At 47.3% G+C, this 27512-nt stretch overlaps 1 protein-coding gene across 6 annotated transcripts in view; it reads right to left on the bottom strand.

Moving 5' to 3' along the window:
* Positions 1–27512, bottom strand: part of CENPT (centromere protein T) — a 1770416-nt gene that overhangs the window by 1647297 nt on the left and 95607 nt on the right. For all 6 annotated transcript variants that reach the window (XM_069655330.1, XM_069655348.1, XM_069655339.1 and 3 more), the window contains exon 3: positions 1753–1870. In XM_069655330.1, coding sequence (XP_069511431.1) covers positions 1753–1870 — 118 coding nt within the window. The remainder of the gene's footprint in view (positions 1–1752; positions 1871–27512) is intronic.

The following is a 27512-nucleotide window of genomic DNA, read 5'->3' on the forward strand; positions in this document are numbered from 1 at the left end:
AGACAGTGTACGTTTGCTATAGTACCAAATGACCGTTTTTTACCTGGTTAAGATAGAACCAGTGCTCTCATATGGTTTAGATATCTGCCTGCATGGTCTGGGGAACTCGCTGAATATAATACAAGGTAAACTGTGGAAAGAAGTTTTGTGTTTATCCTTGGCAATCCATAACGCAGTAATTAGACACAAACTATGCCTGTCCTCCCTGAAGGCTTGTTGTGCGTGGAAACAATTACTGACCCATAAGAAACTGCTTGATCCCTTTGAGAACTCACTGTATGTGAATCTAAATAGAGTTATGAAGGAGGTATCAATTGCCTCTGTCAACATCAGGATGCAAGGCATATTACTCCCAATTGGGGTGTCAGAGCTGGATTTAATACAGCGACCAGGAGTTGTAAAAAGAAGCTTGTGAAGGTCTGATTGGGCTGAAACAGTAGATTTAATTGGCCCCTATGCTACACACATGGAATATTCTCAGTTTACAAGAGTGTATTCCACAGTATCTAGAAGTCTTTCCATGTGATAAAGCATGTGCTAATTATCTGCGTTTCAGGCTGAATCAGTACCATTCAAGTTCATGTTACGCAATTGCCTGGCAATTATACTGCAGATTTTGTAGAGATGTTGATACAACAGAAACTCTAAAACATTGGGTTACTGTCTGTCCGTTTTTTGTTACTACTAGGTCGTCCTGTTTTAAGGGCAAAGGTGGTGACAATTCAGATTCCTCGATAAATCTATTCTGATGTAGGTTAATGTGCGGGACGATTGTTTCATTGATTTGACCTTTGAATAATTTTTTTAACATTATTTTAGATCAGTTGACTGATAATGTATGATTTTATGTTTTTATGTATGGACTGAAGTCTAATTTGCAAATTGTTCTATGTTGTGTAAGGTTTGCTGTAAACCATAAATCCAACAATAAAAATAAAAGATTCTGGTGTATACGCCCTAGTAAATATTTTTAGATTCATTTGTTTTTGTTAAGGTTGCATACATTAGTGAGTTGCATTGTGTAGATTGTATACTATTTTAGTAGTAGATATTTACTTAAATGCTTGATTTTGTTATGGATATTTAATTTGGAAAGGTTGCAATTTACTTGTTTTTATATTTATGAAATGTTTTGTATGTGTAAAAGGTTAAATGTAAACCATAATGCTATATACATGTTTTAAATAATTCATCTTACCTGTACACAGATGAGTAAAATGTGTACCCTTGATAGCGTGTGTACAATTCGCACAATTAAGACAAAGGAAAGTCCCTTTCTTAGATATCTTTAATAATGTTTGAGTAATTTCCTATTGCCCATATCTGCAAAACACAACCATATCACAAATGTTTTTCTGTCTTTTATATGCAATCATGGGAGGATCCATGTGTAAAATCTCCCACGAAAATGTTACAATATTACTTAGCTCCTGGGCCCACAAGGGCAAAAGTAATACAAAATACTACATACGGTGATGTTTTTGAGGGTGTGTAATACAACAAGACCCGTCAGGATTGGTCCTGCACATGATCCCTCGCAGAGACAACTAAATGTGCAGAATAGCCACAGCTCAATAATTTGACCAACAATAACTCAGAACTTTCAGAGGTTAAAACGCAATCAACCACGAGAGCTCATGGACAGAAGCAGTGCTATGTGCCAAAACACATACAATACACTGTCTTAACACCAACTATTTACAATCACTTAAGGGCAATGACTGAGCAAGGAGAATATTTCATTTTTCTTACCAGTCTACTCGATCGCCGAAGCTTCTCCTTCACTTTACTGCGCAACATCAAGGATGGTGAACCAACCTCTATATTACTGATTCTTCTCTGGGTAGATTCAGTCTGGCCTTGAGACTGACTGACAAAAACAAGAAAAGTAGTTTAGACATTATAAACTCAATGCTGATAAGGCACTATGACATGTATGCTCCACATTAGGTGTTTTCTAAATGATTAAATGCTCTCTATAAAGAATAACCAACACTGGAGTTACATGAAACGGAGGCACAGTGCCAACATCTAATGCCTAAAATGTATTAAAGAAACATAATCAATACATATTAATGCCACATACGGTGCCGGTGTAGTCTTAGATTGCTGGGTGGGTTTCAATCGCCAGCTACCACAGGAATGGGGTCTAGGACAAGCACCTGGAGGACCACTTTCACAATCGTGCTGTGTGAAGTCACTTAACTCCCAATATGGAGTCCAAGATACTCGAAAATGTTAGCAATCAGCTAGTAAAAAGGTACGCCATGATAAGAAGGAAAATAACTCCAAACCAAGCTGGCTTGAGGGGTGTGGCCAGCAGCGCCACCGATGTGGCAGCTCCGATGATGGCCTCCGTGTGAAGCCCAGCTAAACTTAAATAATTAGCGTTTCTTTAAGCGCACCGAAGCGCCTATGTGCTTTTATTGAGACCGGAAGGTGAGGGGCGCCGAATGCACCAAATCCCAGCAACGGGCAGCCCGGAATCTACCCAGAGGGAAGGAGAGGAGGAATCTAGCAGTACGCAGCGTCCCTCCAAGAGGCAAAAGGGCCGCGGCAGAGAGGCCGTACTTGACACTCCTGGCCCACTATGATCCGTTTCCACCCGGGCAGACCCCCATTCTTGTGCGTTCAATTTCGGAAGACTTGGCAGCCAGCTCAGGGCATCCCCACAAGCCCGCCCGGCACATCCAATTTCAGTGAGAGCACGCAGAAGTACAGCCCACGTATGTGGCAGCGGACTGCAGGAGAAGCGTTCCGACATCCATGAAGTAAGCCTGCGAGCGGCCACAGCCCCTCCCTGCCCCCGCGGCATCCAGCACGGCAAGCGCCTGGCTCCCTGAACAAACTCAGTCTTACCTACCGACTTCATCCCGACGGCTGCCCCCCTTGCGGCCCTCCGCAGCAGCCCAATGCCAGAGCCATTGTCCCGCCCACAGCCTGGCTGACTCTCCTGCACTAATCCTCAACAACACGCTGGGCGGCCCTCACAGCCCCAACATGTGCGTGTTGGTGCTGAAGCCTACGGCCCCCCTCTGTAGGGGGTGAACACACTGGCATTGACACTGGGTAAAGACAGCTGTGCAGCGAGTGGGGGATAATAAGGACTACAGCTACCTGGGGCAGACATCAGGTACACCCCAGTCTAGAGGACATTTCCACCGGCAAATCAGTAGATGAACTAATGTCCATCCCCTCTACTATAACTAGCTGACCAGAGAGGCCATATTCTCTGCCTTCAGGTGAAGAGTAGTGTGGAGTGGAGACAGCCAGTCCCCGGGAACCCGGCTTTCAGCTCGCCTGTTCTGTGGCTCACTGGGGAGAGGAGGCATTCATAGACCTGGCAAGTTGCTGAGCAACTGTCCTACAGTAGATAGCCCGGACTGGTGCAAAAAGGTAGAAGAGCTCTAGGAAACATATCCTCACTGTCCAAGCGCCTCCCTGGCACATCGTCTCACAGAAACACCCATCTACGAGCTCTGCACCCTAGTGCGGTCCCGAGATAGCTCGCTAAGATGTCCAAGCATCCTAAAGCCAAGAAAAGCAGGGACATCAACACCATGCTGCTCCTGGCTGAGAAAGGGAAGAGACAGGAGACAGCAGGGAAATCCCCGCCTCAGGCATCACCAGGTCCTTCAGCGGAACTAGCCACTAAGGATGACATTCAGGCATTTATGCTCGATATCAAGGCAGAATGTTGCAGTTCTACGACAGAGCTAACATCTAAAATTGAACATACAGACCAAAGAGTCACAGAGTTGGAGCAGAGACTGGGGGACCTGGAGGATCAATTACATGAGCAGGCGGCCTTCTCTGCTGGAAGTCCAACAAAAGGACCGTACCCTGATGAACCAAAATGAGTTCCTGGAGTATAAACAGGAGGATCTGGAAAACAGGGCTCGGAGAAATAACCTCCGGATTAGAGGAATTCCGGCATCAGTCCAAGACTGATCTGTCAGAATACATAGGGGAGTTGTTCCAATCCCTTCTCCCACACCTATAGAAATCTCAATTGCAGCTTGACCGCACCCACAGATTGCGCACCTGAAGGGGTCTAGACCCGGAAAACCCGCCAGACGTCATTACCAGGGTCTATTTCTACACTACGAAGCAGGAGATCCTCTCGACGGGCCGCTCTCAGGATGAATTCTCATTTCAAGGCTCTCCCCTACAGATCTATCAAGACCTGGCGATGGCTACTATGCAAAAGGGGAGATCTCTTCGACACTCTTCCTTTGGGATCAGAAGTTCAGGTACCGCTGGCTATTTCCCACAGCTGTGCAATTCTCATATAAGGAGGTCGCCGGTTCAATTGCATGCTTGGAAGATGCAGAAGCAATACTAAAGACCTCCTCACCAGGGGAGAGGGGTAGTTCTCTGTGGGACGCTCTCACCGACACCGAAGACCCTCCAACGAAGGCAAGGGGCCAGCATGGTCTAAGGTTCAAAGGGGTCGTAATTTCAACAAGCTAACCGCACACTCCTGAAAAGCAGGCGCCGAGTGATACCAGAGCTCAGCACTTAGGCACCGGAAAGTATGGCATCTAAAATAATCTCAAAGAACAGAATAAAAGATGGCGTGATGGGCTTCACACGGTCCAAGCCTATCCCCCAAGGCGGATGACATCTAGGATCCCTTGGGATGATACACTGACAGTTTTTGGAATTTGGACAGTTCGGAGTCTGTGGTTGGGACACCGTGTTAAGAAGGATTTCTGAACTCTGACCTGGTGGGCAGAGGTTCAGAAGGCCAGCCTAGTTTCTTGGAATAGGGTAACCTTCTGGACAAGCCAGACCAATCAAGGTAGCTTGGCAGCGGTCAAGACAATGGCCCTCATTACGACCCTGGCGGAAAGTAACTGACATGACCGCCATAGCGTAAATAGCGTTTCCGCCATTGCACGATGGAGCAAAGTGCGGCCAATTCCGACCCATCGGGCACGAGCACCACGCCATGGCGGAAGTGCAAAGTCCGCGATGCGGAAATGACCCCAAAACGGCCCATTCCGCCGTCGTACGGCGCCCTAGGTGCAATTCCGCCACCCATTTTAGCGGTCACCGTAATGAGCGGTCAGCTCAAATTACGGTCACCGTAAATATACGGAAACGAAAGTAAAAACATGGGGCCGGAACGGGAAACAGGACGCCGTACACCTATAAAATCAGAATCCCAACACAACCATAAAAAACCGACCCTGAGACACATCCCAACCCGTTAGCCACCCCATAATAAAAAAGAAAAATGGGAAAAGTTGCTAAAAAAGCGTGCGATCGCAAGCGGCAGGTCCACTTCTCCCATGAGGAACTCACCGTGCTCACAGAGACCCTCCAGGAGAACGCTGCCGTCGTCTTCTCGACGCAAATGACCAGGACGGCACTTGCGAACAAGAAGGACATATGGGCCCTGGTGGCACAGCGGGTAAGTGCGGTGGGGACCGCACCCCGCAACCCACAGCAATGCAGGAAGCGATGGGACGACTTGCGGATACGCGTCCGGAGCATACTTTCAGCCAACCGCAACATTGCCACAGCTACCGGGGGAGGATCTGATTCACCCATCAAGTTGACCCCCTGGGAAGAAATCTGTGCCTCCACCATTGGAATGGAGAGCATAGAGGGAGTCGGAGGGATGGAGAAAGGAGTGCAGACATCCGAAGAGTCAGGTAGGTGGGCCAAATTAAACAACGCTAAATCCACAAAGTCCAATCATGTGAAGCACCATGTGTCCCCATAGTGCAATAGAAACACATGTCCAGGAGAACGTCCACATACATTGCCATGATAGCGCCCTGTAAAGTCAGATTAAATACATAAATAAGTAAAAATCCTAAAAACACCCTCTGCATGTGCAGCATGCACACCCTAACTGCAGGCTGCAAAATAACTGCACCCTCAATCCACACGAAAATGAGACCTCCCAAGGCCCTGACCCAAATCACCCTCAGGTACCACCCCAATGCATGTGATACATTGCCATTCCAATTACAACAGACCCATAAATAACGCTTGCCCTCCTTTACTCCACCACAGGGACCGAATCAAACGACGAGCTTCAGGACACCCCTACCAGCACACCTGCAAAGAGGGCCAAGACCAACAGCCAAAGACCCTCCACCTCAGCTGCACGGATCAAGACACGTCAGCAGCACGAATCGAGTGGCAGCACACTGGAGGGGACATCAACAGGCACCCCAGCAGCCAGCATGTCCACAACAGCAGCACCACAGGTCCCCCCAATGGATGCCACAGAAGGCACTGCTTCTGGTGGCAGCAGCACCATAGGTGACACTGCTTTCATGCCAGCATGCTCCGACACAGAAAACGGTGCTGTAGATGTAGGATCCATCCATGACCTGTCCCAATCCCCCTGTATGTTTCATCCCGTACACCATGAGGACACCACGCAGGGGCACCCACAAGACGACGACTGGCCAACCCCCACAAGGCCTGTGGCAAGGCAACATGAGGTGATCAGCCCCTCTGTGACACCACCGGAAATGGGCATGGCCCAGCAGAGGCAACAGTCCCTCGAGCAGATGATAGTGCAACAGCAGCAACTGGCCACGCTCCTCAAGGAGCATGCTGATGAATGTGGGGGTTCTAAGGCAGCCATTGAAACATCTACTGAGACACTTAGGGCAGAAATGGAGCGAAGTACAGAGACACTAAAGGCACAAATTGAGGGAAGCACCGAGAGCCTGAGGGGACAAATGGAGAGAAGCACCGAGAGCCTGAGGGGACAAATGGAGAGAAGCACCGAGAGCCTGAGGGGACAAATGGAGAGAAGCACCGAGAGCCTGAGGGGGGAACTGCATGCGACGTCCAAAGATGTATGTGTTAAACTTGCCGCTGTGCGCCGTGTGCTCACTGAGCTCTCACAAACCCTTAGGGACATGCATGGACGTGAGCAGGCAGAGACATCATCCGTTGCAAGTTCCGTCCAGGGCAGCCCCCAACGCAGATCTGGGAGGAACCTGCGCTCCACAGGCAGGGGTGCCCCTGATACCCGGAGAGGGGGCTTGCAATAGCGTCTGACCAATGACAATGAGCATCTCTGGACACTGGTGTTCTGGGGGGAGGTAGGAGGGTGGAGGGGGTGTGGAGGGTTCTTCCGGGTGGCGGGTCGATTGGGTGTGTAATACCATTTCACATTTGCAATACATATAAGCACATTAATCCAATGAGATGTGTGGACATTGATCTTTGTGTACGAGGCCTTTCTTGGCGTACAGGCCACATTGTGCATGTTCCCGACACACACAGTGCCACAAGTCCCGTGTCCATGTAACAGCCACCAGGCGTGAGTACTAGAAGCATGCATCTATGATATTCTGACGAATCTCACGGGCCTCCTGTGCCTCGCGGACTCCTTGAGGTGCTGCAACATCCCCACCCTCATTCATGACCATCTTCAGGTGCTTGCAGTTCTGCGTCAGGGGGCATGGCCACATTTCTACGTACGCACATGTTGTGTAGCATTACACATGCCATGACCATCTTTGCAACCTTCTCATGGCGGTACAGGAGTGCCCCGCCAGACCTGCTGAGGCAGCGGAAACGAGCCTTCAGTAGGCCGAATGCCTGTTCTATGACTACACGGGTACGTGAGTGGGCATGGTTGTAGTCCTCCTCATGCTGGTTCTGTGGGTTCCGGATTGGTGTAAGGAGCCATCTCTTCAGTGGATACCCGGCATCACCTGTATGTGGACAAAGAAGGATGTTTGTGGAATAACATTGCTACATACGCATCCCCCCCCCCTTCCTGCCACGTCATTGACGCATCACCTACCCCACATTCACATGCATTAAATGAGACTCACCGAGTAGCCAGGATCGGTGCCCTCCGTGTCGCTCCATGTAGCGTGGTACTGTAGAGTTCCTCAAGACCATAGAGTCATGGGTTGATCCTGGAAATCGGGCACAACAATGTGTAAAGATCCTGTTGGAGTCACACACCATTTGTACATTGATAGAATGATATTGTTTCCGGTTGCGGTACTGGACCTCCATGGCATGTGGGACAACCAATTCCGCATGGGTGCAGTCGATGGCACCAATGCAACCCGGTATGCCGCCAAGTGCATGGAATCCCACTTTTGCGTTTGTGAGCTCCTGCTCCGAGCGTGGTAAACAGATGTAGTCGTCTGCGTGCTTCAGGAGGGCATCAAGCACTTGGAATAGTGTCCGTGACAATAGTGGCTGTGAAATGCCATGCAACTGTCCGACTGTGTGCTGGTAGGTGCCTGTGGCCAGGAAGTGGAGTACAGACACCACCTTCAGTAGGGGTGGGATGGCGGTTGGGCTATCTATCATGCTGACAAGGTCAGCGTGCGTCATGTCGACAATGGCGGTTATGGTGTCCCGGTCCAAACGGTAGAGGGTGTGGTTCTGCTCAGCAGTGAGGTTGAACGGATTGGCACGGAGGCGTGGGATTGCGGGATGCCTGCGTGGTGGTAGTGGCTGTGCTGGTGGGCCTTGCTGCCCCTGCCTTGCCCTCCTCCTCCTCCTCCTCCTGCGTCTCCTCTGTGCGGCCGGTTGTTGCAGTCGTTGTTGTTCGTCTTCTTCTTGAAGTTGGAGTACTTGCAGTGCTATCAGGTCCCCCAGGCCCAACATCGCTAGTCCTGTCGGTAGCATTTGGGAGTGGGTGTGGTTGTGGGAGGGGTTTGGGGATGCAATTTATGTGTTTTCAGGCTGTATAGCCTCCACCTGTGGTGATTCATTTCACCTGTGCCAGCTGCAATTACTTTTGGGCGAGCACGTCCCGCACACAACGCTGCTATTTGACGCATGGCATCTTGCAATTACAATCATGTATGTGATCCCGATGGCAGTGAAATATTGGTTAATATGTTGATTCTGCTATGGTCCCATTGTTTCACATACTATTTTTGCAGTCGCGGACAAACTTGTGAAGGGTCAGTGGAATGTAGTACTCGATCAACGGTGGACCCTCATGCAGCACTGTACCGACGTTCACCGACGGGCGGGGAGTCGCATTAGTGATTGAAGCCAGTTGCCATTTTCACACACAGCCGCACTACATAGATGTATTTGTGAATCCAAGCGTTCACAGATGCCTTTTCGACGTGATGTTGCAAATGAGGAATTCGAAGGACAGCGCTTTTGCTTTTCAACTAGCGGCGAGGAGACGCCCGCAGGTCTGACTGGAAATGTAACGTTCTATTGTTGAATGTCCTTGGGACAGGGCCCATGACGAGAATGCAATGATTGATGTGAATTGAATGGGATGCGCAATAGCGTAGTGGACGATGAGGCAGGACGTCCCCAAATACATGTTACTTCACTACACTAGTGAACCGGGCAGGAGCACAGTGGATTTTGCAGACTGCATTCCGCACAGACTCAATGGAAATTTCAAATGTAATGTGAGTAAATATTCAGGCGTTTCTATTCCGGGATGAGGGAATGATGAATGGATGCATGGACAGATGATTTAATTGAGAGTTTGTCATGTGCATGGCTTTTTGATATCTATCCCCTTCCCCTGCGCTATGTGATGCAAAGCTGCCATAGTGGGTCCATCATCTGTCTGCCCTTGTTGAACCCTCCCTGTCTCGACGCGCCTTCAAACACTTGTGTCTGTGCACGTTACTAATCACATCTAATGGATTCTGTTTTGACAGACGCATGCACACATACACTCGTTAGTAATAGTGTATTGAGCTCGATTTATGTCGTTATGATTCGCAAGTGATTTTTTGGTGACATTAATCCTTTTGAGTGTGCTAGCATGCATATGGTTGTATATTTAGTGTGTTGAATGAACTGAGTAATTCATATGAAGTTCGGATGCCCATGCTATTATTTTTTTCTTTTGGGTGACAGGTATCTCCTCCCCTTTTGCCGCTGCCATTTGTACGCCGCTCCTGCAGATGGCTTTTTCACTCGACACCTGCAGCTTCGAGTTAATCAGTGGAGCACCATTACGATCTTATGGGACGATCGCCAATGGGCCACATGCCCTTACGCAGTACTAGTGGCTAGGAGCAACATATGTACCTTTCAGCTGGACTAGTGCCTACTTCATGGGACTGCCCTGCGGTTCTAGGCGCTTCCGTGTTGCCTTTTTGGTCGTAAATGTAGGCCCTGTGTACCATGAAGGAACAGGGCGTCACACAAGTAGAAGCTGGTCATTCATTGCGGATGCAGCCCACAGTGATGGAAATCATTTGGGAGTTAGTTTGCGAATAGCTGTATGGCCTTGGTGATTTGGATGTGCATTAAAATTATGTTCAGATATTGACCGTGTGGCCTTATTCTTTACTAGTGATGTTGCATATTCCGATTTGTGGCGCGATGTATTGTGAGATGATCTGCATTGGGTTCCGGCTTCTGAGTGGAGTTGTGTGGTACTGTACTGGCCGCGTTTGCCTACGGGGAGTTGTGCAATGTGGGCAGGGAGTGGAGTACAGGCACTCAGTAGGGCCATGTACGGTTGGTTCGCGATGCCGTAATTCTCACCATGGCGGAAAGGTACTTTCCGCCATGCTTGATGGCGTTGAGTACATGTCCGCTAGGGTCAGAATTCGCGTACCGTTGCGCCATGGAGGAAATTACGGTTTTGCAAGGCGCGCGTGCGCGTGCTTGGTGCAGTTAGCGTTGGCGTTCACTACGGTGTCGCTAATGACATCGTACTTTACGGTGACGGGTCATGATCGCAACGAGCGGTATTCGATGGCGGTATTTCATTTCCGCCTTCGTTTTTGGAATTCCGCCAGGGTCGTAATGAGGCCCAATGTCTCAGTAGGGGTGAGGGTGACTGAAAGACCTCAATGAGCACACAAAGTAAAGGACACTTACAAATCACTCCCAGTCAGGTGTATATATATTAAAAATACATTTATTTCAAGGGCTTCGAGTATCAACATACAAATCAAATCACAGTAATACCATTAAGCCAACACAATCCTATCTAAATACATATATACACAAGACCAATGGGGTCTAAAGGGTTAATGCACGAAATGGGTCCACAACCTAAAAGGGGAAGGAAACAGGCAGTGCAAATAGTCTTTCTGCATCCAACACACTCCTAACTAAGAGGCAGTCCAATCCCTAAGAAGAGCAGAGCCTATTGCTCAAATGTACTTGCACTGCTGGCGCACACAGCAGTTCAAATGGGCAAAACGGGGTCTCTTCAAGGGTCTGTAGCAGATCATGAAGGTGGGTGAGGTGATGAAGAATAGGTTCCCACTAATCGAGGAGGGCCTCCACTTGAGGGCAAAGTCGATTCCAAGAGTTGGGAATAGTTTGCTAGTTGGCACTAGCAGTGGAAAGGAGAGGGGCCCTCAGGGGCCACTTGTGCATAAAAATGGATGGAGACGCTAGGGGCCACCGGTTAGGGTTGCGATTACTCACCGACCCCCGGGCACTCCAGACCAAACTTGGGCAGTCGAGTCCATTTTGGTTGCAGGTTCAAGTGCAGCAATTTGGCGGCTCTGTGGCTTTCAGCGACGAAGATACATTGATGATTCCCAAACGGGCCAGCGGTGATTCTCCGCTCCTGGTGGATGGATCAGGCCAGTTTCACTGCAGCAGGCTTCAGGGGCAAGAGGGGCACAAATGCAGTGCACCTGTAAAGTTCGTCACCCCGGCTGGGTGACACGGTAACCGCGTATACTCCGGTTCAGGCACACTCAGTTTCCGCCAGACCTGGGAATGTCAAGTGTACGAAATTCGGTGTGAGAGTGCCGTGAGCACAGAGCTAGCGACGTACCAAGTTTCGAGGGCCTCCTCAAAACGGCGGCGGTATCAGGCATAGTCTTCGTAAGCTGGTCAGCCCACTGGTTGGCCCAGGGACACTTCCGAGAGGGCTTATTTGCAGGGTTTGATGAAGGTGCCGAGAATAGTTGGTCTCAATATTCCAATGGGTCAAAGCGTCTTCGCAAACCTTCTAGGACGACCAGATGTAGAGGGGTCCCACGGGACGACAGCAGGCTCAGGGTGTCAAACCTTCCAGGGGGTCACCAGCGGTTCCTCGACTCAGCTTTGTAGTTTCAGGATACTTGGATCCTATCCTCGGTTCAGTGAGAACTCCAGAGATCGACTTTGGTATAGGTGTCATGGCCACTGGTCGAGGGCCACTACCTTTACCATCCAAAGGGTCCAATTGGACTCAGTCCTGGCGCCTTTGGCGCCAGGCCCATAAGAAAGTGTGCTCTGCACACTTGGTTTATAGGGCACGTGCATCCAGGCCGGGCGTGGCCATTAGAAATCTTTGGAGGGCACGTGCAGAAGTCTCTGGGAGGAGCAAGGTGGAGCCACAAGGCAGGGCTAATGGGAGTGGCTGGGGCCAGGCTATATAGACCAGCCCCATCCGCATGCATGCGCTTCGCGTTAGTCTGCTTTCTGCAGGATAACGCTTACTGCCGCCTGAAACGCTCTTACCAGTTTCCAGCTTGTCAGCTCTGCACGCATCTCATCAGGTTCCAGAACATCGTCTTCAGCGCGCTCCTCCCTGAATCCAGCCACACCATCGCTTGAAGCACTCGCTTACCTGATTCCAACACAGCATCTTCAGCGTGCATCTTACCTGCTTTCAGCAACATCATCGCTCGACGCACAGCTTACCTAATCCAACAACTCCATCGCCGGACGCACATCTTACCTGTCTCTGCAATCCTATCGCCTGCAGCGCATCGCAGCTTACCGGATTCCCATTGTCATCGGAGTCGGGCTGCATACTCACCTGTTCCGGACATCTAGCTACGCGGAGTCTTCTGCTCGCCCAGCATCCTCACGGATCCTTCCATCCAGCGATCGCCGGCAGGTCCCCGGATAAACTGCTCTCCACCTAACGCAGCCAGGCCATCCCTGCAAGAGAAAAGGAACACACAAGGTTAGAGACTGCATTAAATATTTTACGCTTGGTCGCGCAACACATAAGTCTTGCGTACAACCTTGGAATTCCACTTACCTGCTAAGTGGGAACCTCGCAATCCCCTCCGGCACCATTAGGACTCGCCTACAACACCGCAACTCCACGTGGCCATCTTCACACCTATTGGGGAGAGAAAAGACATTACAAGGGTTACGGACAATAATCATTGGCAAAAGACATTGCAAAAGTATACGGACAATAAGCATTGTTACGAACACTAACCTTCAAAGTTGCTCCCACGCACACGGACCAGTGAAGCAACCAGGTCCATCAACAGCTACCCTGCTGATGAGAAGCAGGACGGAGAGCTCATCCTTACAAGAGATCAGGTGAGACTAATCACGGACCACGGTGGTCCCAGGCATTCACAACACTCCAGACTCTCTGGCACCAAGGATGTGTATTGGGAACAGACATCCCAGCCCACATCCTGGAGGCACACACACACAAGGGATGCAGAAGCCCGCAAAAGCTTGGCATTTCGCAGGAAAATGCATGCCCAAATAAGGACTGACCCGGGTGGGCTCGACCTGGAGAAGGTGAAGGGGCACGATGGCCAAAGGACAGGACAAAGAACCTTGTGGCATGGCCCTTTTGGAACGAGGCCACCTGTTCGTGGTAATCGCGGTTTACCTGGCACGAAAGGGTTAAAAATATACAAGATGATAAGCTGCCACCAGCCCTATCGAAGGTACATCTGCACTTCTCCTAAAAAATCCTTCGAGAGTATCTCGGGCCTTTGGAAATGACTATTAGACTCAGGTGCACTGTACTGGAAGGTACATTGTACACTTGTTACATGTTGCAGAAAAGTTGCAACATTTGAAAGGACTTGGGGGAAACAAAGTCTCCCAGTACTGACTAATTTAAGGGCATGTCAGTTTACCCATCAAAGTGAGCGAAAACCCATGAGTGCAGCATAAGGTTGGGCTCCTCTGGTAAAGTCAAACTATGGTGTTTAACATCAGCAAAAAGTTTGGGGGTACACAACTGGAGGGAAAATTACACATTAAATGGATATCTTTCCTAACACTCCGTCCACTCAGTTTGAAGTTGATGTTGGGTTACAAAGTTAAAACCTTGGTTGGAGCTCAACCACAATTCTCTACAACCCCGAGATGGCAATCACTGCTCACCTGATCCAGCCTGGACCTCCCCCCCTCCACAAGGGCAGCAGAAAACTTGGAAGCACCCCACCAGGCGCTGACCTTTGTCTCGCTAAACGTTAGAGGCTTGAACTCTCCAATGAAACGGAAATCTATCTTAAAGTGGCAGAAGGATTTGGAGGGATCAGTGGCATTCATACAGGAGTCATCTTCTCCCGGAAGACTTTTCTTGCCTCCGCAGTAGAGACTTTCCAAGACAGTTTTTGGCCTCAGGAGGTTCTAAGAAAGGGGGCTCGGCTATCTTAATGGCAAGGGGCATTCACTTTGAGGAGCTGGACACGATCAAAGACAGGGGAGGCCGATTCATTGGAATGAACAAGTTACTTACCTATGGTAACATTCTTTCAACTGGATGTTCCTCCCATGTATTCCTTATCTTTGATATTTCCAATATCCAGCTTGCTGCCTTGGAATTTTATTTTCAGTAGAGGGCGCTGTGCATCAAGGTCTGGTCGAGTCGATGTCCCTTCGAGGCCTCCGTCTCGACATCACTTCAGATATAAGTAGCACGCGCAGCGCCCGTTGGCCTCAGATCTGTTTTGACGAGAGGTGTACTGCCTTGTGTCTGACGGTTACTCCCCTGAGAGAACGTAGTCTGTAACCGCAAGAGAGGTTTTACTGCCGGGAAGGTTGGGAGGGGCGATAAGGAATGCATTGGGAGCAACATCCAGTCGAAAGAACGTTACCATGGCAAGTAACTTGTTCTTCGAATGGATTGTGTCCTCCCACGTATTCCTTATCTTTGATACACTCCCAAAGCAGTTTACCTAATTTGGAGGAGGGAGTAAAAATTTACATGGTCACATATGCACTGAGTGCAATACTGCTTTTCCAAAAGCAGAATTATGACTCGTGGGGGAATCCAGATTATAGTATTTTGTGAAGGTGTGCACAGACGACCATGTGGCAGCTGCACATATGTCTTATCGGAACTCCCCTCTGCAAGGCAGACAAAGTTGCAACACCCCTGGCCGAATGAGGCCTCAGATGTTCTGGAGGGTCTTTACCTGCCAGCCTGTAGCATTCCGATATACTTAAAATTATCCATCTCGAGATAGTCTGCAAGGTGATAGCTAGGCCCAATTTATGGCCCGGCTAGACCACGAATAACTGGTCATCCCGTCGCAGTTTAGCCAATCTGGAAATGTATACGCTCAGTGCACGTCTAGGTTTGAGCCTGTGAAGCCTCTCTCCCTCTTTCCCCCGGATGAGGAGAAGGATAAAAAGAAGGTAGTGTTATCTTCTGAGTAATGGGAAACTCAGAAACGACCTTGGGAAGAAAGGTAAGGACAGTATGAGGAGGCTTGCAGGATAAAGCCTGTAGCTCACTCACCCTTCAGGCTGATGTAATTGCCACTAAGAATACGGTTTTCAAGGTAAGAAGTCTTAATGGGCAAGAATGTAGAGGCTCGAAAGGAGCACCCATTAAAAAATTCAAAACCAAATTGAGATCCCACAGTGAGACTTTAAAAGGTGTCGGAGGGTAAACATTAGTTAAACCCTTTAAGAATTGAATTAAAAGAGGAATCTTAAAATAGGAGACTTCCTCTGAAGTGCGTTTAAAAATAGAAAGCGCTGCTAGGTATCCCTTGATGGTAACAATCTGGAGCCCCAGATTTGCTAGGTGTAATAGAAAAGATAACACCATCGGTGTATTGCATCAAAAGGGGTCAACATTCTTATCGCTACACCAAATGCAGAACTTATTCCAGCAGGAGCGGTATAAAGATTAGGTTGTTGGCCTTCTGACCGAAAGCAACACCTCCATTACGTCGTCCAGGAGGTCCCAATCTTTTTATCTCAGCCTCTCAGAAACCATGCGTGAAGGCTGAGAGTCCTGACATCCGAATGGAGAACCCGACCCTCCTCTCGCAAAAGAAGATCCTCTCTTTGTGGAAGACGAATCGGAGGGCAGATGGACATATCCAGAAGGTTCGGGAACCACGTCGTCCTTGCCCAGTCCGGGGCAATTAGGATCATGGGTTTCCTGAATCTCTTCAACCTCCTGATGACATGAGGAATGACGGGGATTGGAGGAAACACGTACAGAAGTGGAAATTCCCAGTCCACCACAAACACGTCCACTAGACCTCCTCTCGGGGGAAATTCCGTTGAGCAGTACAGTTTGCACTTCCTGTTGACACTGATCTCGAACAGAGCCATTAGAGGCGTTCCAGATCCCTTGAAGGACTTCCTGAGCTAGTTCCCACTCATGAAAGACTGTGCTCTGCCTTCTCAGAGAGTTCGCTGCCGTGATCTTCTCTCCGGCTAGGTGAACTGCTGACAGAAAGATTCCTTCTTGTATTGCCCAGAACCATAGTTGCACTGCCTCTCTGCAAAGTGGTAGTGACCCTACACTTCCTCTCTTGTTGAGGTAGTACATGGCCACTGTGTTGTCTGTCATTATCAGGACATTCTTTCCCCGTACAGCTGGCAGGAAGGCCTTCACCGCTAGTCTGATTGCCCTCAACTCTAAAAGGTTGATGGTATGTAGTTTGGACTCCGATGGAGACCAACAACCGCTGATGGTCCAATCGTTGGTATGGGTTCCCTACCCCGTGAGTGAGGCATCCGTCACTACTGTTATCTCCGGCCATGGTTGCCGAAACGTTCTCCTTTCAAGATGTTCTCCCAACAGGCCATCCACTGAAAATCCAGTGAGACTCTGTCTGGGATCTGTAGGTGATCTGACATGAGAACTGTGACCATTGGGTCCTGAGAGCCCATTGGAGAGAACTCATTCTCAGGCGAGCGTCTGGCACCAGAAAAATGCAGGATGCCATGAGGCCGAGCAACCTCAGAAAATCGAAGGCCGGTAGATGCTGGGCAGTCTGGAATTTGGTCACCATCTGCAGAATGTCTTGAGCCCTCACCTCTGGTGGCAAGGCTTTTTTCAGGGATGCATCCAGGACTGCTCCGATAAATTGGAGTCCTTGTGATGGTCTCATGTGGGACTTCTTGAAGTTGAGGTTGAAGCCCAGCCTGTGAAGGGAGTGACAGGTAGAGTTGAGATGTTCTAGGGCTTGTTCTGGGCATCTGGCCCTGATCAACCAATCGTCCAGGTAGGGGTAGACGTGAATCCCCCCTCTCCTGAGACTTGCTGCCACTACCGCCATTAGCTTGGTGAAAACCCTTGGGGCGGAGGTCAGCCCAAACGGCAGAACCCAAAACTGATAATGAGAACCGCCAGCAGCGAACCTCAGGTACTGTCTGTGCCTGTGATGGATCGGCACATGAAAGTAAGCATCCTTAAGGTCCAATGATACCATCCAATCCTGAAGCTGGAGGGCCTGAAGCATCTAAGAAAGAGTTACCATCTTGAACTTGTCCTTCCTGAGGAACGTGTTCAAGTCTCTTAAGTCCAAGATGGGTCTCAATCCTCCATCCTTCTTTGGAATTAGAAAATATGGGGAGTGCCAACCCTTGTTCCTCTCTGCTACAGGTACTGGTTCTATAGCACCTTTCTCTAGCAGGGTTACATTCTCCTGCATAAGGAGCGGATCTGGAACTTTTAAAGAGTTCTTCCCCGGTGGATGACTCTTAGGTTTTTGCAGGAAAGGTAGACAGTAACCTTGGGCAACTGTTTCCAATGCCATCTGAAGTAATAGCCTGCCATTCAGTCAGATTCTGTGATAGCCTGCCTACTACTGCAGTCTTGTTTATGAAGACCTCAGAGAGGTTTTGGGGCGGCGGACGCAGTGGCTGAAGGTAAGGCAGCCGCTGCTGATGCAAACTTAGTACCTTTTTTATTTTAGTTTTTATTTGTATTGGATAATAAAATCATCCTTTCAAGTTTTTCCATATCATCATAATTTCATTTCAAAACACATTTATGACATCGTACAATTTATAATTCATACAAAGGAAAACAAAGTTTAAGATTTCAACAGAACGAAGCAATCAACCTCTAAAAACAAGGAACAATCAAAATAATATAATGTCAGGAAAAATGGTCAATAAAAAATGAAAGATTACTATTCGAATCGTTAACTTGCCATTATTAAATAAAAGGTGCCACACTGCCTCTGGTTCCATGTTACTACATGAAATTACAAGTTCTTTACTGGAGTGTCTACTCCTCAGGTCTATTAGATTAGGCCACTGAGTTAAAATATGTTCTAAATTTTCCTTGATGAATTTGTTACCACAAAAGCGACAATAATCCAGCTCTTTGGAAATCATCCTCCTCGCCAAGATTTCACATGTTAGCCACAGATTCAGCCTAAACCTCAGATATAGGTTACGCATTTGGGGATTAGAAAATTTGGAAAGATAGTCTGCCATACTTCGAAAGTGCTTATATACAAATGGATTTGACTTAAAGTCGATATATCCAAAACATAAGCTCCGATTTACAATCCAATCATATTGGTATAATTTTGCTTTTGCTCGATGATGGTTCTCGAGCAATAATTCCAATGTTATTGCTGCATCAGCTAGAGCATGCAATATGTATTCACACCATTCTTTCGTAAAAGCTTGATCACGAGCAAGGAGATGTTTGCCATAATTCCCAAAAGATTTGTGGCTTTCAGACCTAAAATGCTTTTTCTCAATGTAGCGGCCATTTTCCACTTCACTTGTACTTCAAGGGATAACAGGCCCAATTCATGCCTAATCAATGGTAACGGGACAGAATTTGGTAACATCATTAGTTCTTTCCAAAACCGGGATTCTAGTTTTCGCCAGCTTTTATTTGCCACAAGGAGACACTCAGTTCCATACAGTATTGTAGGAATGACCTTTTGTTGGTAAAAGGTCATTATATGGTTTAAGGTAAACTTCCCAAATTAAATTTTTAGCATTTTCGCTTGCCGTATTAGCGTCTGAAGTTTATTGTATCTCTCAAGTTCGTTCATTTTATTTGACACTGGAACTGCAAAAATTAGTCCCAAATATCTATACTGATCTACCATAGAGAGACTTCTGTTTTGTAGCTGCCACTTGTAGTTTTTAACTTTAGTCTTTAGATGTGGACGACAAACTATAATCTGTGTTTTAGTCAGATTAATAATTAGATTGTTTTTCACCACAAAATCATTCAGCTTATCAAGCGACCGCTGGAGCCCTGCTGGAGTTTGGTATAGCAGAATAAGATCATCCTCATACAATAAGTGCGAGATTTTTTCTACCCCCAATTTTGGTAGATCACATTTCAGAGATCTTAACTCCGTACCTAACTCAAACAACATTTTTTTAAAGATAGATGAGGCCAATATGCATCCTTGTTTGACCTCTTGGAATGTGTACAGTTTAGCAGAAAGTTTGCCAGCCAAGGTTAATCTTACTTGAACTGTGGTGTTATTGTGAAAACGCATAATCAGAGAAAGGACTGAGGACATTTGTGTTGTACTAATTTTTGATACATGATGTTCCGATCAATCGAATCAAAAGCAGATTGAAAATCTATGTACGCTATATACAGCACTTGGTTCTTCTTAGCATATTTATTTTTTATGCCATAAGATTTGGGCTAGTACCCAACCCAGCTACAAAGCCCGTTTGAAAGGGGTCATGCAGCTCGTTCTTGAATGTCCAGTCCCTAAAGTCTCTCAACACTAATCTGGTAAAAATCTTGCCTGGAGCATCAAGCAACGCGATGGGTCTATAGCTAGCTGGGCACGAACTGTCACCTGAATTACTGATCTTATTTATGAAGTATTTAATATCTTCAAGGTCAAACTTTTGATAAAAGGGACCCAGATAGAGCAGAATACCGAGTTGAGTGGGGTTGCATAATACTCCAAAATATGGGCATACCACACCTGCTCCGTAACATTATTTGCTTGCATGATGTTTTGCGAGTAATGCGTTGACTTACTCAATAATGCCCAGATTTGTGATAGGTTTTTCGACTGTACTCTCACCAGCATGTTTTCACCATCCTGCTGCAATCTATGTCCTCTAGTAGCTCTAAGCCAATTTTTATGTTTTTATATGCGCCAACGCAGGTCCTCTTTCATTCATAGACAAACAATTAACTGCCCTTATTTGACGCAGATACTCTGATTTCTTTGTTCTGGTGGCAGCGTCATACACATGTAACTGAGGGCGGTTCAAGTGAAACCTATGCACTCCTCTGCCCATCCCATCATCTTGAAAGTGTTGTAACATATCAGCATAACACGGCTGCAAATCATTCCCCCCTGTACACATTTGACTGTCGAGTTTATCTTTGAGCCATGTTAGTGATCTCTCCGACCATCATAGCCTATTGCCGTTATTATTTACAACAAGATTTTCTCTCATTAGGTTTTTTTGTCCAGTGGTTGGTTCACAATTGACTGTCCAGTGCGTCACAAGTTGGTTGTGATCACTTTGTGTATTTTCCACAATACCAAACTTTGTGATTCCCTGAAACATGTTAATATTCACATAAATAAAGTCAATTGTAGAAACACTACTACCACTATGCCAGGTGGGGTGAGGGGGAATATTGGAAGGAAATGCACCATTCAATCTTATCAAATTGTTGGATGAGACACATTCTGGCCGTTGCAATGAGACTACATAGGTCTCCAAGTGATTTAATAAAACACCCGTCCGATATTCCCACTGGATTCCAATAGATATTTATCAGCCCATACGATTCATTGTTAACTTTTACTTTAACCAATTGGAAAAATCCATTCGGCGTTTCCCATGCCTGAGCGCTGATCCCCTCTTCAGATTTAATGGCTATGAGTAGGCCAGAAGTCGGTCTTCCATGCAAGGCCCAGGAGGCAGGATTCAGAAAAAGATCAAAACCATCCCACACCGGTACACATATTAGCTCCTCTAACATAATTATATCAAATTGCACTAGATCATTGCTGTCGTTATTTAACAAATGAGCAAACCCCCTTGTGTTCCAACTAATAAGTGCAAGATTTTTGGATGAGGCTGATCGTACTAGTTAGGCTCGATTTTTTCCTCGATTACAATTACACACTTCACCCTGTTTAGTATTCCTTTTACGTAAAGCAAGGTTGGAACCATTGTGATTGTCATTGTGCGGTACCTCATTTTTAACTATTGTGAACCCCAACAATGTCAATTCCGTTTTAGCAAGCCAAATTGTGTTTTGCACCAACCTCGAATTCACCCATATTCTTACACATTGTCGATTCCCTTTTTCCCGGAAATCCACCAACTCCAAGTCCGTGGAACAAATGTCCTCAAGTCTTGGTATGTCGGAGAATATGGCTAAAATAGCTCTTCTGTTTAGTTCATACTGCACGGCCGGAGAGGCATTACAAGACAGCCTCAATGAGTAATTGGCCAGAGATTTCCTCTTCGAAGTCGCGGGTATTACCGCCGACCCAGCTTTGGCAACCGCAGCCACTGATGGCGTAGAGCTTCCTTGTCTGCCACCGGTGCTCAATGCCGTTTGTATTATGTGTAGAAATTCCGGAGTAATCTGTGAGATCAGGGAATTCTGAGGTATTACAGGACTTATGTACTCTTCGGTCCTTTGGCAGATTTCTGGATTCATCATGTGTTTATCTATCTGTCCCAGTGGCAAATTGCTTGACTCTGTTGTTGTGGGTATTTTTATGGACGGCAAAGGATTTGTGTCCATCCTTTGTTCTTTAAAGCTAACACTTTTAACCTTTTTACTTAAGGGCGTAGGCTCAGTCTTGTCCATATTACCCACCAATTGGCTACTCATGTAAGCATCTACTGCCTTTCTTATCTCTTGGCGATGCAAATCTCTTATATTTGTACCCGGCTCAGTGGTCCTACCTTCCCCAGAGTTAGATAGTTTATCAAATGGAGATTTGTCCCTCTTGTACCCCGTCCGCAAACTCTGATCTGTTGCCTCATCAACGAGTGCATCAAGAGGGGCATATACCAGTACTGGTTGCAATAGGCCACTTCCCGTTCGATCAGCCTTGGAGTAATTAAGCATGTGATTTTTTTTGCAATAGCTTGCGCCGTTGTAATTGTGTTGTTAGTTGGGATACTCAACTTTTCGATAAATGTTCGTATTTTGGCCCCCTTCTTATTTGTGGGCATTGGTTGATTCTTTGGTAGCTTTTACTCATAGGATTACTCTGTTTTGTACCACTTTTTGCCTCTTTAGGGAACACTGTATAGGCAACTTTGTCTTCCTTCATCATGGTGTCCCTAGAGGGCCACCTCACCACATCTTCATTCTCTGTACACTTAGCCTCCTGTGCAACAATTTTGTCAGGCACCTTACACTCCATAACCTCACCTATGATACAATCCATTTGCGCAATCAGTTTGAACACTGCCACTGCCCCCATGTTCTCTTCTGTTGAAAATGTATTTGGATCAGGGCCTATTATAATTGGGTTATCACCTTTCGATTTCAATTTTTGCATAACTTCCGTTTTGCCCTAAACAGCAAATGCTCAATTTGTAAGGCTTGCCTATGAACCTGTTCAGTCAAGGTATCATATAATTTGAACAGTGCAGCCAATGAAAATTGAGTAGCTTTTAGCGCAATTTCCATAAGTACAACACTATTTAGGACCGGGTTACCTGTCTCTATTTTCTGTGATGGTTCCACATAAGTGGTTAATATCGGTACCTGCACTTCCTCCCCACCTCTCGGTACATCATCATCTATACACACCGATGGGGTACCACATTTCCTCGGCGTTGGGACACAATATGACACATTTACACTCGAATAGTCAGTCCCAATAGTAGAAAACATATCAGGTGTTTTAGATAAGTTATCTGTGAGCAATTGTGCAGAAAACCCAGAATTAGACAAGTTCAAATCAATTATGGCATCATCTTTTTCACAACCTTCCACTGCAACTTTAGTGGTATTATCAACGGCAGTACATTGCACCGACTTCAACAAACTAGTGTCCGTTATTGTAATATTCAATTTTGCCGTTATAGTCCTCGGGACTATGCCCAACGTTATATTTTTTTGGCTTGGCTTACATTTAATTCCCGTTGTGGCAGTTTATCAGGATCACAGTTTCTCATAGGCAAGGCATCGATCATAGTTACATTAAAGTCATTAATAATAATTGACCGTGTACCTGCACCCACCGCACTGGCCAACGGCGGTTTAATCCTTGACGGTAATGGATCTTTACAAAATGTTCTAATATCCGTCCCGTGGCTTAAGACGGCTTTCACCTTATTCGCCTTTCGCAACACCTTCGGCATAGATGTATTGCTCAAATGACAGTTCATAACCTTATTAGCCGTCCAACTTGCCACAAGAGGAGTGCTGAGCGGACATACGCCCTTTGGCATACCTGTTTTCAAAGTCATGGCCAGGTCGCACACGAGACCTCACCCGAGCAAGTCAAAAGAAAAGGAAATGAAAAACCCCCTCTCCCACCTCTCTGCAGCTCCGAGGCGAAGAGGCAAAGAGGGACTTGACGGGACATGCTTGGTGTGCGCACGCTGGTGCGGCCGGCTGGCTCGTTATATTACGACGTGCCAGGAGGGGTGTGGCCACACAATTAAGGTTCCAACAGTGTTTTTAAAACATCCACGATACAGCGTTGCCGAGAGTCCAGCGAGGCAAAGAGGGACTTGACAGGACTTGCTCGGTGCGCGCCGTCCACCACGGGGACATTTTCCATGTCCTCTTTGAGCTGGCTGTCCTCTGCCCCTTCCGAATGCGGAATACTAGCAAAAGGACCTACCCCTCCAGGGCGCACCTGTGGGGCAGTTCAGAGTTTACCTTATTGTAGCTCCAAGGGATTCGGCAGCCGCCTTGGAAGTTTGCAGCTTCTCCAAACTCTCATCAGCTTTATTCCCATAGATGTGTGCCGTCAAAGGGCATGTTGAGAAGTCTGGACTGTACGTCTGGGGAAAATCCTGACTTCCGCAACCAAGCAAATCTGCAGATTACTGTACTAGCTGCCATAGCTCTGCTGATGCTGTCAACAGAGTCGAGATCAGTCTGGAGGGTCTCGCACATAGCGTCCTTCCCATCCTAGACAAGGTTAAGGAACACGTCTCGCTCCTTCCCTTCAGGGATATGGTCAGCCGTCATAGAAACGCATTCCCAAAGGGTGTGGATAAATCTTGCTAGCGTGCACGTAGCATTGGCAGATTTTAAAGCCATACTGCCGGCCGAGAAACCCTTCTTGGCCATGGCATCGTAGCGTTCATCAACCCTGTCCTGCGGTATCGTGGAATATGCATTCTGACTTCCTGAAGAAGTGGCTGCCTGGACTACCAGACTTTCTGGTGTAGGATGTTTTGAGAGGTACAGAGGGTCAGAGCTAGAAGCTCTGCATTTGGCTGTAAGCTTCTTACTTACGGCTGGGACAAACCCGGGTGCTTCCCAATTTGAAGTCACTCTTCTCTGTAGAGTCTGATGAAAAGGGATAATTGGGTCCTCCTTTAGCCCTTTGTCCAATATATCTGTTAAATCAAGCTGTTCGAAAACAGGCGTGGGTCTGGACCATCCCATATACTCCATGACGCTTGTCATGAGTTGTCTATATGTTACATCAGCATGATCCCCTGGATCTGTCTTACCAAAATCAATCTCAGGAGAACTGTCAATGTCACTCACCTCATGGAGGCATTCCTGCACGTTTTTTATGGGGGATTCTTCTGATAGGAGTTCATCCGGTACAGAAGGTGTCCCATGTTCAAGGCCAAATGCCCTTTCATCCTCAGAGGACTCCTCTGCGTCTTCATAAATTGAAGAGAGAGTTTTAAAATACTCTGTGCGAGGTTGAGGTGTATATGTCCTCTCAAAGGAAGAAGGTGCGATAGAAGTCCAATCGGAGCCGACAATGTCAAAATCATCTATGTTGACGTTGATGGCATCGACACAATTGTCGATGACTGAAGATTTTGAAGATATTGTCGATGGCTTCGACATTGCCGTCGAAGTCTTCGACGGAAGTGTCGAAGGTATAGACATTCACGGCGTTGAGGAGGTTAACAGTTGAGGCGTCAATGGCTTCTCCTTCGAACTTGGCATCGAAGACACACCTTTCTGGCTTGCTGTATGGGTTTTCTTTGGTGTCGACATTCGTGTTTGGAGGCTTGCTCTCTCAGCTTGAGGGATGAGATCCCTCTCAAGGAGGTTCAATGTCCGGGTCCAAAGACGCACAGCTCTAATGTTTCCTAGGGCTTTTGACAGGAGCATTGCCTCTAGGTGTTGTCAAGGGGTGAAAGGACGTGTTCTTGAACACCTTCATCATACATTGTCTGAATTCCTCCCATTGAGCTGGGGTACTTGATTTAGAAGGGAAAGTGACCCGTTCAGGTGAACTAGATGATTATGTGGACGGTGATCTATGGCGCCTCTTTTTCCCATGCCTCGAGGACGAGGAATGGTGCAAGCCACTTCTGGAACGGGCACATTTTGTTATTTTTCGTCGAGGAGACGTCTGTCTTGACTCGTCTGATGATTTACGTTTAGATGGGGTAGAAGGGGATTTTAAGGGCTTATCTTTCTCCAACTTCCCTCTACGTTCTCTCAGGTCGTGGGCCGTCATTGATAAACAGTCCTCGCACTCCGAAGAAGGATGGTTTGACCCTAAACACCACAAACAGATCCTGTGCAGGTCTGTCACAGACATTTTACCACTGCAGTCTCGGCACTTTTTAAATCCGGACCGAGGAGTAGACGACGTCGAAGAAGATGCCATATCGCGTTGAAGATTTTTCGAAGAAATATCGAAGAATTTACTGACTAGATATAAGGCGTTACGGTACTGAAGCTCTGAAGTGCAGAAAAACGGAACTGAGGCCAATGGGCGCTGCGTGTGCTACTTATACCTGTGGTGACGTTGACGTTGAGACGGAGGCCTATGAGGGACATCGACTCGACCAGACCTCGAGGCACAACACCCTCTACTGAAAAAAAAAATCAGAGGCATCAAGCTGGATATTGGAAATATCAAAAATAAGGAATACGTGCAAGGACACAATCCATTCGAAAAAGAGTTTACTCTATGGCCAGCTATACGCCCTGGTGTCCATCTATGCACCGAATGAGGGCCAGGAGCTCTTTTCTGAGGGTCTGGTAACCTCCCTTCTCCCCTTTCTGGAAGGCCTAACTTGTTATTGGGGGGGATTTTAACAGGGTCCCCGCCGCTGATAAGGACTTCTAATCCGTCCCCTAAGGATTTCAGGATGGCATGGAGTATTCTACGCCTCTTTAGATCACTGGGGTTGGTTAAAACTTGGAGGGTCCTGCACCCAGAAGATAGGGATTTCATGTTCTTTTCACAGGTTCACCGTTCCTCCTCCCGAATTGACTTAATCTTGGTCTCCCCCCAACTACTGTCTTTCACGAGTGAGGTGGTCACTGCCCCAAAGGTTCTCTCGGATCATGCCCCAGTACGTTTACGAATCAGGACCTGGAATCCGGCCCCAGAGCCCAGACCACAGTGGCGTTTATACAACCAATTTTTGAACGATTTGGCCCTGCAAGATGAGGTAGCTAAAGCTATTAAAAACTACTTTTGAGAGAACCCCACGGAACTTACTTCCTTGGTTATTACTTGGGATGCTATGAAGGCTGTCATTAGGGGTATACTAATCTCACACACTGAAGCTTACCACAGACAAAAGAAACAAGCAAGGGAGCTTTGGGAACATGAAATCTCAGAGATTGAAAACAAATACAAGCAGGGCTGGTCTCCCAAAGTTCATTCTGCCCTTCGTATTGCTCGGAACAAACTGGAGGCCCTCTACGCTGAGGAGACGGTACGTTCCCCAGCAGCGGTGAAACAGGGATACTATGCAAAAAGCAACAAGGCCAACCAACTCCTAGCCAGAAAACAGGCGCAGGATAAAGCTGAACTTTATCATAGGCCTCAAAGACTGACACAGAGTCACCCACTATGGGGAACAGGATAAACTTTGCCTGGCACAAGCGCACATTTTAGAAACTATGTGGAACCCTGGAAGGTCGACCTGAGCACAGAGGGAATACATTGCAGCGGCGGGCCCTACCGCATCTAACCAAGGAGGACATGGAGGCATTGGAAGCCCCAATCCAACAAGAGGAAGTGGAGGTTGTTATTAAGGCCCTAACACCTAGAGCCCTGGGCCCGGATGGATTATCGCCTGAATTCTAGAAGATTTTTAGTGCCCATCTGGTTCCCGCCCCTTAAAGGCCCGCTTAAACTCGTTTGATACAGTGGTAATGTGACTCCATCCATGAAAGCCTCAGCTACGATCGGATTTTAAAACCAGGTGAAGATCCCAACGAGTGCATGTCCTACAGACCAATTCTGCTTCTGAATATTGATGCTAACATTTGTTCAAAGGGATTAGCAAACCGCTTAGCCCTCATTCTCCCTACTTTAATCGACGTCGATGAAACGGGGTTCATCATGGGGAGAAAGACTGGGGACAATATTAGACAGGCACTGAACCTCATCGAATCTACCATGCGGGGAGATGGGAAAATGGCCCTTTTAGCATTAGACGCAACCAAAGCCTTTGATAAGGTGGATTGGTCCTTTTTACACTTAACATTAGAAGCA

This window comes from Ambystoma mexicanum, chromosome 1p (genome assembly GCF_040938575.1).
Source record: "Ambystoma mexicanum isolate Mex_15411 chromosome 1p, UKY_AmexF1_1, whole genome shotgun sequence".
NCBI lineage: Eukaryota > Metazoa > Chordata > Amphibia > Caudata > Ambystomatidae > Ambystoma > Ambystoma mexicanum.